This window comes from Phyllostomus hastatus, unplaced genomic scaffold, assembly GCF_019186645.2.
Source record: "Phyllostomus hastatus isolate PE091 unplaced genomic scaffold, TTU_PhHast_1.1 phas_contig_34, whole genome shotgun sequence".
NCBI lineage: Eukaryota > Metazoa > Chordata > Mammalia > Chiroptera > Phyllostomidae > Phyllostomus > Phyllostomus hastatus.
In genome coordinates, this window is record NW_025333857.1 from 55665112 (window position 1) to 55679491 (window position 14380).

Here is a 14380-nt window from a genome sequence, read left to right on the forward strand (position 1 = left end):
CATTTGGGTCTGACACGTTGTGGAAGGAAACCCATGCATGTTGTGGTCTGCCTTTCAGAAAGAATTTTTCCTTGATGATGCTGGGCTTCACATGGGTGTGGTTTCTGCTGTTTTGGGCAGAAGTGACCGACCCCACGTTAGTTGCAACTCTGCAGATTTTTCCACGGAGCCCCACGGGAGCTGGACAGCACAGATTTCTCAGCCCCGTCACACCTTAGTACCCATGTGCTTCAGTGTGGCGTTGCTCTGAAATCCGGCCTCTTGGGTTTAGGTCCAGCTGCAGCACCAAGCATCTTTTGAGTAGGAGATGCGAGACACAATCTATCTTGTAGTCAAACTGCTGAAGTCATAATATTTTTGCAGCCAGTGCTGGAAGCTGAGTCACAATGAGTGTGATTCAGGCTCTGATTTCTTACCCAAGGTAATTTTGAGAGGTGTGAAGTCAAGAAAGCCCCACAGTTGTCGCTGCCCCCACAGAAAAAAAAAAAAAGCCCTGAGCGCGGAGCTCCTGTAGCCAAGACGGGGCTCAGTCCATGCCTGGAAGCGTTCCAGTCTCTAACTTTATGTCCTTCACTCGCCTCAATAATGAATAACCTCATTCAGAAAATGCTGTCGGTCACTTGCCTGCCTTTCAAAGTCTGTCTTGTTTTTTATCTTGGTCATGTTAGCTGTGTTTTCAGAAAGAAAAAGTTCACATTTTTCTAAAGCAAATGTTAGTAAAAAAAAATTGTAACTTGTTAGTAAATTGTAAAATGTTAGTAAAAAAAATTGTACTTGTAACTTGGGGTGTTGGTAATATCTTAGTTTGGAAATGGGAAGTCTTACCTTTCAAAAGACAGTAAGTAGGGAAATGACCTTCTCTCAAATCCAGAAGATATTTGAAAGAAATTTGGATACACATGGTTGCTTTAGACATCTATAGCTTTTGCCTTTTTAAATGATTAGGAATGAAAGGTTTGTATATACACTGCATGCAGATCGGCTGTCCCCCTGTTCTTTTCAGGGGTGAAGGAGGAAGGCACTGGCCAAGGTCAGGAGACCTCCGCTCCCAGGTCACAACTTTGTACTGAACTAGAAGAGGGCCTCTGAGGAAATAGCAGAACAGATCACTTCTTAGTTTCCACATCAATAAACTGAAGATAATGCAACTGACTTTTCGGAGTGTTAGGAGAATAAAAAGTAGCTGTGAGTGCTGAGCGCCTAACCGTGTCGAAACATAGTGAGCACTTAATAAATTGTAGTGGTTGTTCACGTTAATTATCATTATTTAAACCCCAAGGCATTATTCTGAGTGCTCGGGACTGCGTGAAAGTCACTTAGACACACATAGTGAAATAAGAAACGGCAAGGAAAACTAACCCAATGGCAGAGGAATTGGAAAGGAGACCTATCAAAAACAAATCTGAGAGAACTGATGATTTACAAGGGAGAAGTGAAGACCGGAGGGTGATGGAGCGACTGTCTTCAAGTCGTTTGAAGACGTGTTCCGTTATATGGAAAATCAGACAAACTCTCGTCCTTCTCCTCTGAGGCCGACAGACCCAGGGCCCAGATGTAGGCCAGAGCCAAAGAATGACAGTGGAAGAAATGACAAAATGTAAGTTAGGGTCAGATGGGGGAGAACAAGGAGGTGCAGTCTCAAGGAAGGTGCCAGAAAAGTACATGTCAACACTTCCTGTGACCCCGAGTGGGAAAGCATACCCTCAGTGTGCGGGTCGCCCTGGTTGAGCCCGTACCCCTGTCTCTTGCTGTGGACACCAGCTCGCTCACGGTTCTCGTCCACAGGCGTCTTACCTCGAGCAGCTGGAGATCATGCTTGGCTCTGTGCTTGGAGTGGTGGTTCTCAACCAGGGTCGGCCTTGGCTCCACGGGGAACATTTGTCTGGACGCATTTTCGGTTGTCACAGCTGGGGGAGTAGCACAACTAGGTACTACTAGGTACTGGTATCTGGTTAGTCGAGGCCCGGGACACTAATAAACATCCTACGATACACAGAGCAGCCCCCTCCAGCAACAGTTATCTGGCCCCAAAATGTCGGTAGCGCTACTCTTGAGAAACCCTGGGTTATAGGAGCAAAATGTCATAGAATGGGCTTTCTTAAAGCTCACTGGCTCACGCCAAAGCATTTTCTCCTTTGTTTACACCAAACCGTGGAACTGAATGGTTAGAAGACTGTTAAACATTTGCTATTCTAAGAAAATGTGTGGATTACATTATAATCATGTGTTTCTTAGCTGTCTGCTCTACTTCGGTTTAAAAATATTTATATTTCTAAATAAGCGACTGACTCTTTGTATAGGGAAAATAACATATGCATTAGAGCTTCAGGGAGTAGGTTGCAGACAGCACCTTCCACGCTCCCTCTGCCCAGCTTGTTTGCTGGCCAATTAATCGCTGCACTCAAGGATTCCCAAGGCAGCGACTGCCCTGCTGTGAGATTGTGATGGTTGAGGCTACGGCATGGTGTAGGGTGGGGGAAATTCCCCAGGGGCCCGTCGCAGGCCAGCGATAAAGGGAGGGCTCACCTAGGGAGTCCCGCCAGCACTCCAGATACTGGTGTTCAGGAAACATTGCTGCTCAGTGACTCTGAGAATAAATCACGCTTTCTTGACTTAATAATACATTGCTGTTTCTAAATAATATAAGTATATGTTGTGTGCGTCCATTTGTAAACTTACAGAGAGTCTTCTGAATCCAGACACAGCGTGAAAACACTCGCTATATTTGATCCTTGCATAAATAGCACAGATTTTAATTTTATCCCAGTTATGGGTATCTGGCGCGTGCGCTGGTACTCTGGGCAGACTGGTGTGAAATTTAATTTGAGCAGTTAAACACAAGGGTGAGAGAGTGCAAAATAAACAAGCACACACGCATTCCCAGCCCTCCAGCATTTGGTATGTTAGTGGGGAAAGCACCCAAATTCTCTTTCTTTTATTTTTACCCCTCGTGACAATCAGATTAGGGACGAAAGACACAAATCCCCCATATCTCCCACACCACCCCCATCGCCCCTGACTTTGCCTGCAGTCTTTTCATTTGTGAGCTCTTCACAGTTGGAGTTGGAGTTTTGGTGAATGAAAGTGTGCAGGTTCCTTTGTTTTCAGAGATGATATTAGGCTAGAGAGACTCCTTTGGTTTCAGGTAAAGGAGAACCATCTCCTTGAGACCATCTTGGAAGGGAAACAATTGGAAATGATGGGACCTCATGGGTGTGCAGTTTGACAGACGGGGTTACAGATCTCTGGCCCTGTCTGTCAATGGCGTGACCAATGTAAATGTCTATGAGTTCTGGAGAGTTGCTTTACTAACTTGTAAAGAATGACTCAAGCCTCATCATTGCTAGGAAGGCTCACAGAGGTGGTACATAGGTGTTTGGGGTATGTCAGTTTCCTGCCCACTTGAAGACATCCATATGTTCACCAAAATAACACTGACTAGAAAGTAGGAATCGGTTGCTGTTGACAATCATTAATATTGGTAAAAACAGCCACTACTTCCTGTCCTTTGCCCCTCCTTAGTAATCACCCCCATTCAGAAATTAACAAGAACCTTCAGGCCTGGCCACTCCTATTTATAGATCACTCTGGGTATTAAGTACACAAAGAGCTTTTGGTCTTGGAAATACCTGCTTTTATTGAGAAATACATTATTTTGAAGGGTGATGGGGAGGGTATTATCCGTGCATGCAGTTCACAGACCCACACTCATAAGAAATAGCAAAATTGAATGGGTGAGTTTCTTCTTATATTCCGAGGAAAGAACGTCTGCTTACCATCAGTAAAAATTCCCATCTTTCCATTCAATTTGTCTCCACAGAAGAGCGAGTTGTCCCCATTGAAGTGTGCCGTTCCAAACTGTCAAAATACTTGCAGGGAGTAGTTTTCCGCTGTGATAAGTGTACCTTCACCTGCTCCAGTGACGAGAGCCTCCAGCAACACATAGAAAAGCACAATGAACTGAAACCTTACAAATGCCAGCTCTGCTACTATGAGACCAAGCACACGGAGGAACTGGACAGCCACCTTCGGGATGAGCATAAGGTACTTCCCTGGGACTTCCTGCCGCCCACCCTCAGCACACCTGTGGAAAGGGCCTAAGCCAGGTGGGAGAGCTAAATTTAGTCATGTGCAAGATAGATATGAACTAAAATAATGTTTAAAATGAGGTTCGGTTCTTTCTATTGTAAAAGAAATGTAAGGTCATTTTAGAAAATTGGAATATATAAATAGGGGTGGGAAATATCGCCTATAATGCTGCCACCCAAATCCAACTGCTTAACATGCTTAGTTTCTTTTATGCCCACTTCTCTTTGATTTACATAATTGTGGTGATACTGTATATGACATAGTAATATTTTTATGTAATATTTTAACAAGGGCATTTTCCATATTTTTAAATTATATTTTATTGATTATGCCATTCCAGTTGTCCCGATTTTTCCCCTTTTGTCCTCCACCCAGCGCCCCCTACTCCCTCAGGCAATCCCCACACCATTGTTCATGTCTATGGGTCATGTGTGTAAGTTCTTTGGCTATTCCATTTCCCTTACTGTACTTCACATCCCCCTGGCTATTCTGTAACTACCTATTTGTACTTCTTAATCCCCTCACCTCTTCACCTATTCTCCCCTTCCCCCCTCCCATCTGACACCCTTCTGGTAACTAACTTCTTTTCTCTTGCTTTTAAGAGTCTCATTTTATCTTTAAACTTTGGCATTTTAATTACGATGTGTCTTGGAGTGGGCCTATTTGCATCCATCTTGTTTGGGACCCTCTGCACTTCCTGGACTTGCATGTCTGTTTCCTTCACCAAATTAGGAAAGTTTTCTTTCACTATTTTTTCAGATACATTTCCAATTTCTTGCCTTTTCTCTTCTTCTCTCACCCTTATGAGGCAAATGTTGGACCTTTTAAAATATCCCAGAGGCTACTTATACCATCCTCATTTTTTTTTATTCTTTTTTCTTCTTGTTGTTCTGATTGGTTGTTTTTTGCTTCCTTATGTTCCAAATCATTGATTTGATTCTCAGCTTCATCCACTCTACTGTTGTTTCCCTGTAAATTGTTCTTTATTTCAGTTACTGTATCCTTCATTTCACACTGGGCCTTCTATGCTGCTGAGGTCCTCACTAAGTTCCTTGAGCATCCTTATAAACAGTGTTTTGAATCCTGCATCCGATAGATTGTTTATCTCCATTTCATTTAGCTCTTTTTCAGGAGTTTTGTCCTGTTCTTTTCATTTGGGCCATGTTTCCTTGTCTCTTCATTTTGGCAGCCTCCCTGTGTTTGTTCCTGTGTATTAGGTAGAGCTGCTTTGACTCTGTGTCTTGGTAGTGTGGCCTAATGTAGTAGATGTGTTGTAGGGTCCATAGCCAAGCCTCACCTATCACCCAAGCTGGGTACTCGAAGTGTGCCCTTCTTGTGGGCTAAATGCACCCTCCACTTTTAGTTGAGCCTTCATTGCTGTTGGCAGATCAATGAGAAGGATTTACCCAGGCCATTCAGCAGCAAGGATTGGCTGTGACCACTGGCCTCCAACTTCCACCCTCCATGAAGTATCACCTGTGCAGGGTCAAGGTTGTGGTGCTCTGACATGGTCTGTAGCTGTCCTCTGGGTGCATTGGCCCTGGGGTTTCCTGGGTAGTACAGGCCAAAGTCAGCCCCCACCTGTATTTCACCCGGGGCACCCTGCCTGAGCTGTAAAACAATTTGAAATGGTTGCTACTTGTGCTGGGCTTGGAGATTCTCAGATGAAGCCAAGCTGTGACTTTAATCTGGCTGTTGCCAGGGCCCACTGAAGCCAGCTGTTGCTTGTCTGATATGATTTAGGAGCCAAGAAGGCCGTCCTTATGGAGAAGCAGCTTGAGGGGGCTGGTAAATTGGGTGGGATACAACCTCTCTGGATCTCCAAGGTGGGTCATAAGTGTTAGCTAAATTGATGGAGCCTCAGATATGGCACCAGACTACCAGCTCTGTGGCAGGGAGGGCTCAGTAAAGAGAAAATGGCTCCTACTTATCCCAATGCCAGACACTTCAGTCTCTCCCTGCATACCACTGGTGCCCTTCAAGCTGCCACCCCAGTGCTGGAGCTCAGAGGGAGCTAGTCTGAGTAGGTGAGTCCATGTATGGGTTCCCCAAGCGGAATTGCTTAGGGTTCCAGCAGCCTTCTCCACAAACTCAATCTCCACTGGATTTTGCAGCCAGAAGTTGTGGGAACTTAGCTTCCTGGCACTGGAACCCTGGGCTGGGTGGTCTGGTATGGGTCTGGGACTCCTCACCCCCAAGATATTCCTCCCTAATTTTTGTCCACGTGTGTGTGGGACCAGCCCATTCTGTTTCCACCCCCCTCCTACCAGTCTGGATGGATGTGGTTCCTTCAATTCTGTAGTTGTCAGACTTCCATTCAACTCAATTTCTGACATTGCTGAGTGATGTTTGTTCTATATTTAAATTGTAATTTTGATATGGTTGTGCAAAGAGGCAGTCCATGTTTGCCTACATCACCATCTTGACCAGAAGCTTTTCGTATTATTTTAAACATATTATTGTAACCAAACAAAATGGAGTTTCAGCTGGCTGTCACAACAAAAGCCAAAGTCATTAGGCAGATACTGGTGCAAAAGGAAAGAGGTTTTTATTCAAGCAACTTGAGAGAATGGCGGACTTTCATCTCAACAACCATCTCCCCTTTGTTCCATGGAAAAGGTCCAACTGTCTTCATCAAGACCAAGAGGAAAGCCAGTGTCCAGAGTTCTTGTCCATTTTGAAGTATCATCCTTTGGAGCCAGCAGACAGCTGCTAAGATGTCTTAGTCCCCATCTAGGGAGCTTAGCTTGTTCCCGGCTGCTGTCCATTTCAAGCTCCCTCTCCCGGAGCCTATGTGCGGAGCCCGCATGGCCTGGACCATACCCTGCCAGAGCTGAATGGTTGCATACTCCTGGGAGCAGGAGCGCACAAACACACTGGCAAGTGCATCACTAGGTGGGCAAGAAGGACAGAGAAGCTTCCTTCTGGAAGCCATGGGCCACAGAGTCAACAGGAGAGTGCACCATGCAAGTACGGGTCACAAGCAAGTGAGAACTTCTTTGTTCCCCTGGGATTGTATTAGCTTGGGTGTGGGATGGACCAGGTGCTTTCTCAAAATGACCAGTTAAGTTCCCAAACTTTTGTGCACTTCACATGGATCCACTTCTCAATCAATCCCTTCTTTCCCCAGCCTAGACTGACAGTCCACTTTGGTCCAGCAACTCTGTCTGCCATTTTGACTTCTATGGCACATGTTCTTGCCTTGCCCTGGTCCCAACCCCAATCTCATAAGGGGGGTTTCTATCCAATTATCTTGCTAGCTTTTTGCACGCTCAGTATAAGAACCTCCCCCTGCCACCATCTTGGCCAAGTGGGGAGACTCCTCAGCACTCTGACTGTTTTACAGTAACATTGTCACAAAGGTTGACCAACTTCTTCTATAAAGGGCCATATAATAAACATTTTAGACTTTGTGGGCCAGATAGTCTTAGTGGCAATGGCAACCACTCAACTCTGCTCTTGTAGCAAGAAAGCCACCATAGACAAGACATAAATGAATGGGCTTGATTGTGTTCTAATAAAACTTTATTTAAAGGCAGTGACAGGCTGTGGACCCATAGTTGCTGGCTCCTATTCTGCTGGATGGTCATACTATGGTGTCCGTTAATTGTGTAGGATGTTTCTAATATTTTGCTAAAAAGATATTTCAAAGCATTGCTATTACTGTGTAAACACTAGATGGACTGTAAAATATGTGTTTTACATGGGGCAGTAAAGATTGATAGAGAACAGATTCACAGATAAAGTAAACTAAAAGGTTTGCGGGAAAAATCTCTTCAAAAGGACTACTTGCTGGTCAGAGGATAAAATAATGCAGGACAGCATCAGTTCTCATGGGGCTTGTTTTTGTCACGTCAGGAATTTAGATGATTGTTTCTGGCTTTGTGCATTGCGAAGTGCAGGGGGCACTATGATTGATGTTTGTGTCGTGAAAATAACCAATTGAAATGCTTTCTAACTAACCAAGAAATCCACAACATCTAGTGAGATTTCACTTAAGAGACAATTAGAAACACTTTTGATATTGCTTCCTTTTTCCTTGCTCTGTGTCCTCACAGTGGTAATAACAGGCCAGACCCTCTTTTCTGTCCTTACAAAACCAAGTTATAAAGATTGTAGTTTAAATCATTTGCACCCAAGGGTTAGACTTTTTCTGGCAGGATGTTGACAGAAGGCTGAACTTTATCACCCATCCACAGTTTAATGATTTTATGGTAACTTGTCTGCTTTGGAACACATTCATTTTCTAATGCATCTGCCTAAATATGAAAGCAGAGAAGAAAAGCCTGAATTACTTCACTTAAAAACTTCAATATTCTTTCTTAGTCAGACTTCCTAGTCATTTCTGCTCCTGAACTCAAAGGAAAATCACTCATTTATTTCAAACCAAGTTCTCAAATTTATGTACATGTATCTTATTTATGTAACCACCTCAGATCTTTTAATTACCGTGTTCAAACCTTCAGGCTGGTATTTTTGGGGCAGAGCAAACCAGGAAGATAAATTCTTCCCCAGTTGTTGCAGGGGAGCTGAGGAGTCCCTGGGGGAATCTAGAGAATCTTAGAAGCCGTGCAGATGTGGAACCAGAGGCTTTCTGAGCAGGCGTGCAAGGTTGGGCTTGGGGACATCAACCAGGGAACTGGGTTGCTCAGGAAAACAGGGGCCCAGTTTAGAGCTTTTGGAGTCAAACAGACCTGGGTTTGAATCTCGTCCCCTCTAGTGACTGTACAACTTCAGCAAGTCAAATGTCTGTGTCTATTTGTGATTTCTAAATGGGAATCATTATACCTTTCTTGGAAGTTGTGTAAGATTAAATGAAGTCCCGGTGTATCCCATATTTTGAGATCCACTGTGTTCTTCACTCTATGCATGAATTGATTTGTGTTCAAGTGCAACAACTGTTATGCCTATCATGAAGGCAGTTATGTTCCTGAGGACCTAAAATACATTATAAAACCACTAATTACACCCTGCTTTTCAAATATGTCTTCAATGTTTTATTTTCACTCTGCCAAGTTAGGTTCTGTAATTTTATTCTTTCTCGTGGTTGACCAGTTTATTAAATCCAATGAGTACCTAATTGAGGCTACAGAATTGCCACTTTCACATGGCTAATGGTTTTCATCTTTCTCTCAATTGTTAAGGTTCTGAGACACGTGCTTAGTACTACTAACAGCACTATCTTTTTCCCATCTCTGTTTCTACTTTTCTAAGTGATAAGTGCAAAATGCAGTTCAATATTTTGGCATAATTTCCCAAACACTATTATATAAACAAGGATAACAGTGCCGCTTAAACTGAATTTTTGGCTGATAGTGACATTGTGTTATTAAAAATGGTCATTTATCGGGGTGAAGGATATACAAAGATCTGATTTCAGCATCATGAGGGGGTGTAGGAGTCTCAGTGTAAAATGTACTGAAGAGAAATTTGCCAGTAATTCAAATAGAAAAGTCAAGGACCATAAGACAAAAACAAGAAATTAAAGAATGCGAAGGAAGGAAGGAGGGAAGGAAGGAAAGGAAAGGAAAGGAAAAGAAAGAAAATGTTTTTTATTCACAGACAGTGCCATCTTTGTAAGTAAAAAATCCTAAGTAATTTGCCAAAAAAAAAAAAAAAGCTACCAGAATGTTAGTGAGTTTAGCAAAGTCGCAGGACATAAGATAAATATACAAAATTAACTATATTTCTATATGCTAATAATGGGAAATCTGAAAATCAATTTTAAATAAGTCAATTTCATTATCAAAAAGAATAAAATAGTTAATAATAAATGTTAACATAAGAACTGTGAAAGCTGTACACTGAAAACTGCAGAATATCGTTGAGAGAAATAAAAGAACCATGTTAATGCAACATACACCGTATTTGTGGATTAGACTCACTATTGGTATTTCTTCACAAATTGATGTACATATTCAGTGTACGTCAAAATGTGAGCAAACCTTTGTCAAAATGTGAGTAGGCTTTGTGCTTTGGTCGAAATTGACAAACTGATACTAAAATGTACATGGCAATGCAAAGGAGCTAGAACAGCCTCAATACTGTGGAAAAGAACAAAATTGGAGGACTCACTCTTCCTGATTTTAAAATTTACTATAAAGCCACAATAATCAAGAGCATTGTGGTGTTGGCATAAGGATAGATGCCTGGGTCAGTGGTGCAGAAGGAAAAGTCCAGAAGTAAACCCTCAGACACGTGGTCAGTTGATTTGCATCACAGGTGCTGAGGCACTACGGAAAGGGTGGTTTTTCAGCAGATGGTGCTGGAACAGTTGGACTCCGGTGATCATCGGCCCTTACATCACCCCCAACACAACAAGTAAATCAAAGTGGATCATAAACCTCAATGTATGAACTGAAAGTATAAAACTTCTGGGAAAATGGCAGATTTCCCTTGGGTTAGGGAACATTTTCTTAGATAAAATGCAAAAGCTATGGACAGTAAAAGAAAGAAAGCAATAAATTAGATGTCATCAAACTTAAATTTTTGCTCTTCAGAAGACAACACCATCAAGAAAATGAAAAGGCAAGCAACAAAGGGGAAGCAAATGTTTGCAAAGTAATTAACTAACAAAGGATCTTAAAATATACAAAGAACCTTTACAACTATAATAAGAAACAATTTGCTTAAAATGATAAGGTTTGCATAGACACTTTACTCATGCCTGTACCAATGGCAAAGATAATCTCACACAGTGCTGGTTCGGATATAAAATGGCATATCCACTTTGGATTATTTTGGTCATTTGTTTAAAAGTTAAACGTATGCTTACCATCTGGTCCAGCAAGTCCACTCCCACATAAAGTTGACTGAAACAAAATGTGCTGTGTATATCCTTACGGTGGAATTAAACTGGTTACCAATACAAAGAAATGGAGCTACTGATACGTGTAACAACATGGGTAAATCTTTAACACATCATGTTAAGTGGGCAGGAGCCAGGCACAAAAGACTACAGATTGTATGGCTCCACTGATAAGAAATTCCTAGAAAACTATGGAGATGAAGCAGATTGAAGGTTGGCTGGGGCTGGAGACTTGGGAGCAGGGATTGACTGCAGAGGGTATGAGGGACATGCTTAGAGTGGTAGAAGGGTTCTTAAACCAGATTGTGTTGAAGGTTGCACAAATGCATAAACTTACTAAAACTCATTGAACTGTTCATTTGAAATAGATGAACTTTTGAAACATAAAAATAAAATAGATGAATTTCGTAGGAAGGAAAGTATACCTCATTACCTAAAAGATGCAAGTTTACCGTGACCTAACACATAATAGGTCCCTCAATAAATGTTAATTTCCTGCAGTCGTATAAAGTTGACCCTGGGAACAGGTAGATCTACAAGATCCAGATTAACGTGTAAACTGCCAAAACGAATTGTACAATAGACTTAGCAATTGGTTCTAAGCTAAGATTTACTTCTTTTTTCCCCAGACTCTATGTTGAGTGCATTGCTCATTACTTTCTTCCACAAATAGCTTTAGGTGATTTTGTGTGATGGAAAGAATCTGTAGAAGAAACTAAAAGACATTGAAGGATGTATTTTCAGTCAAAGGAATTTATTAAACAGAGCTGGACATTGAAAACTGGACTTCCCAATTCTGCCTGCAAAGCTTATAAACCTCAGGAATGTCTCTAGAGATGTCAAGACTGTATCATTCATGAGACTAAATACTGGTGACAGCAAGAAGGGTCCCTGATGTCCAATAGAGCATTCCTTTTAAGAACCCTGTTCTCAAGGGCGCTGGATTTACACTGCCATGTTTATCCTAAGAAGCCAAGGTGAAGTAGCAAGGGGATGACAAGCAGCACTCTCATTTCTTGGGTGACATGGGACCATGCATTCCTAGACCTTTATCTTTGTGCTGGTGGACAAAGAAGCACTTGTAATGTTTGGGAATCTAAAGTAAACAGTGCAGGTTCTTTAAAAAAATTTTTCGTCCTTCAACTTCCTGTCATTTTCTGATCTCACTTGATTTTCTGAAAGACAGACTATTTCAATCCCTCCATTCTCCTTCCTTTCACCCCCCCAACACACACATGCAATGCAATCATATATCCCTAGTGCCATTTATTAGCAGTGCTGGTGAAAGTTAAGACATTTCTAAGAACCTTAAAGTCATGGAAAAAAAGTCCTTGCATTCGTATTTTTTAAAAACCCATTTTAAAAAGAAAGTTTAAGTATATTCAATACCTTGTTAGTGTTCTTTATGGTTCTGAAGTCTCTTTGCTAGTTTAGGGAACATAAAAATATATTATCTCTAACTTAGTTTGCTCGTAAAATTGTCATGTTCGGTATATTAAATTTAGAAGGATAGTCTATTCAGGCAATGCACATTCACTAATTTAATTTACTTTGAAATGGTTTTAATTTTTTTATACAAATGGAGCCTCGGGCGGCTGAACTCGGAGGCACTCGTATCTCTTTCTTTTCACCAGTTTGGGGAAAGCAGCAGAACATTAAGCTCAGGAAGAATCACCAACGTTTTAGTTATTCCAATAAAATTGTTCAGCTCTCTGGACTAGTGAAATCCACAGTGGCAAAAAAATAAATAAATAAATAAAATAAAATCACACAGAGATTTGTTTCCAGCAAAGGAAATGAGAAGAAACAAAAGAACCTTCCCCCAGGCCAGATCCCAAACACTCATTTGGCCACATTTTTTCAGGATTACTAGCAGCTTTAGCTTTATCACCTCCAAGGATTTCTGCGAGCTGAAGCTCTCCCTAGAAAATTATGTCATTTCAGCTCTGTTTTCCCTCATGTTCGTCTTGCTTCTTGATTTGGCAACCTTAGACCCATTTCTTCACGTATTTTGGAAGACAGAAACCAGAAGTAGATGAGCAAGAGGTGTGTCCATTTTTCAGAGACACCTGCCTGGCAGAGCACGCGATGATGTTTCTTGAGTAGACATTTGAAGATGCTCTGTGCTTATAACCTTTGAAGCTACCCACTAAAATCTTCGGTCAATATTAATTGCTCCTCCTTTCAGACTTCCATCAGACTTCCCTTCTTCCTCTCTTGAGACACTTGGTTCATGCTGCCTGAACTTGCACTTCACCCTTAACAAGTCTCCCTATCTTGCCATTGGAGACACCATTCTTCACACGGAAACCACGTTCTCTATCTCTCTTTTCTTCCAAAATGTAATCTAGTCTCCAGTACCTCTTTGTTGAATCAATCAATAAATGAAATCACTTTTCAAGGAGCAAATTTTAAGTATCCTGTTTTTTCAAATAAGCAAAATGCGGCAGCATCATCAGCATCTTTGCCTCTGGATTTCCTGTCCAGGAGACTGGCAACAGCTCAACTGGCCAGCAACAGAGTTCTCTGACTTTCTTGCTGATGCCTTTCACTTGGCTTTCTTGAGTACTTGTGACTGAAGTTATGCTGAGAGTCTCAAAATGAGTTGATGTCTTTTTTGCTAAAATAGATCTGGCAGAAAAACAAGTTTTCTGATTCTGACCCAGGGATTGCAAAAAAAATTAGTTGCCCTCCTTGACTTCTGTGTTCCATACCCTTTTGGGTACTTTACCATCTTTAATTCTTACTGCTCTTAGAAAATGTTTTCTTCTGAAGAGAAATTCCCAAAAGATTCTACTTCTCTATCCGATTCAATTTTGCAACAGAACCTTATTGTCTCAATATTTTTTTCTTTCCTTTATTTGGCCAATACCATGGGTCATGTTTACCATTTGGTAAGTAATTTTACATCTCTACAGATGGTTTGCATTATAATAGGGGAATGCGAGCTGTTATAGCACCTGAAGATTTGAATGCTAACCCTGGTTTTAGTGCGTGTTTGGTTTTCTGTTTTCCTCATCTACAAATATGGATGATAGCACACATCTTGCAGAATGGTTATAAGAGTTAAATGATACAGAGGAAAATTAGATGATTAATTTTTAGTGCATAATAGGTATTTGATAGGAAGTGAATTAAAACCCTTTAGAAAATGTCTAATTTTATTCTCTTATTAGCAAGTAAATTCATATCATGGGATGCAAATCTTGAGGCAATATTATGAATTTTTTTGTATTTTATAATCTACCATGAAATTTTATGTGATTTATTGTGTATCAAATACACGACTGGCCTTAGACTCTTTACTGGGCATATAAAGCTAAATAAGAAATGTTTGCTACTCTGAAAGCGTTTATAAGTAGTCAAGACCAGCTTAAATAAAGATTAAGTGCTTGATGAAGGTATCTATAAAATAGGAAGGCAGAAGAGAACAGAGTAAATATGGTGTCACAGATCTTCTTCTGTAACTTGAACACACTTAGC

The 14380-nt window shown here is 41.3% G+C and overlaps 1 protein-coding gene across 11 annotated transcripts in view; it reads left to right on the forward strand.

Annotated features, from left to right (window-relative positions):
- Nucleotides 1-14380, forward strand: part of ZNF462 (zinc finger protein 462) — a 139698-nt gene that overhangs the window by 111821 nt on the left and 13497 nt on the right. For all 11 annotated transcript variants that reach the window (XR_006785850.1, XM_045840191.1, XM_045840192.1 and 8 more), the window contains one exon: nt 3821-4044. Coding sequence is in view for 10 of the 11 variants with exons in the window: in XM_045840191.1 (XP_045696147.1) it covers nt 3821-4044 (224 nt within the window). In the remaining variant the exon portion in view is untranslated. The remainder of the gene's footprint in view (nt 1-3820; nt 4045-14380) is intronic.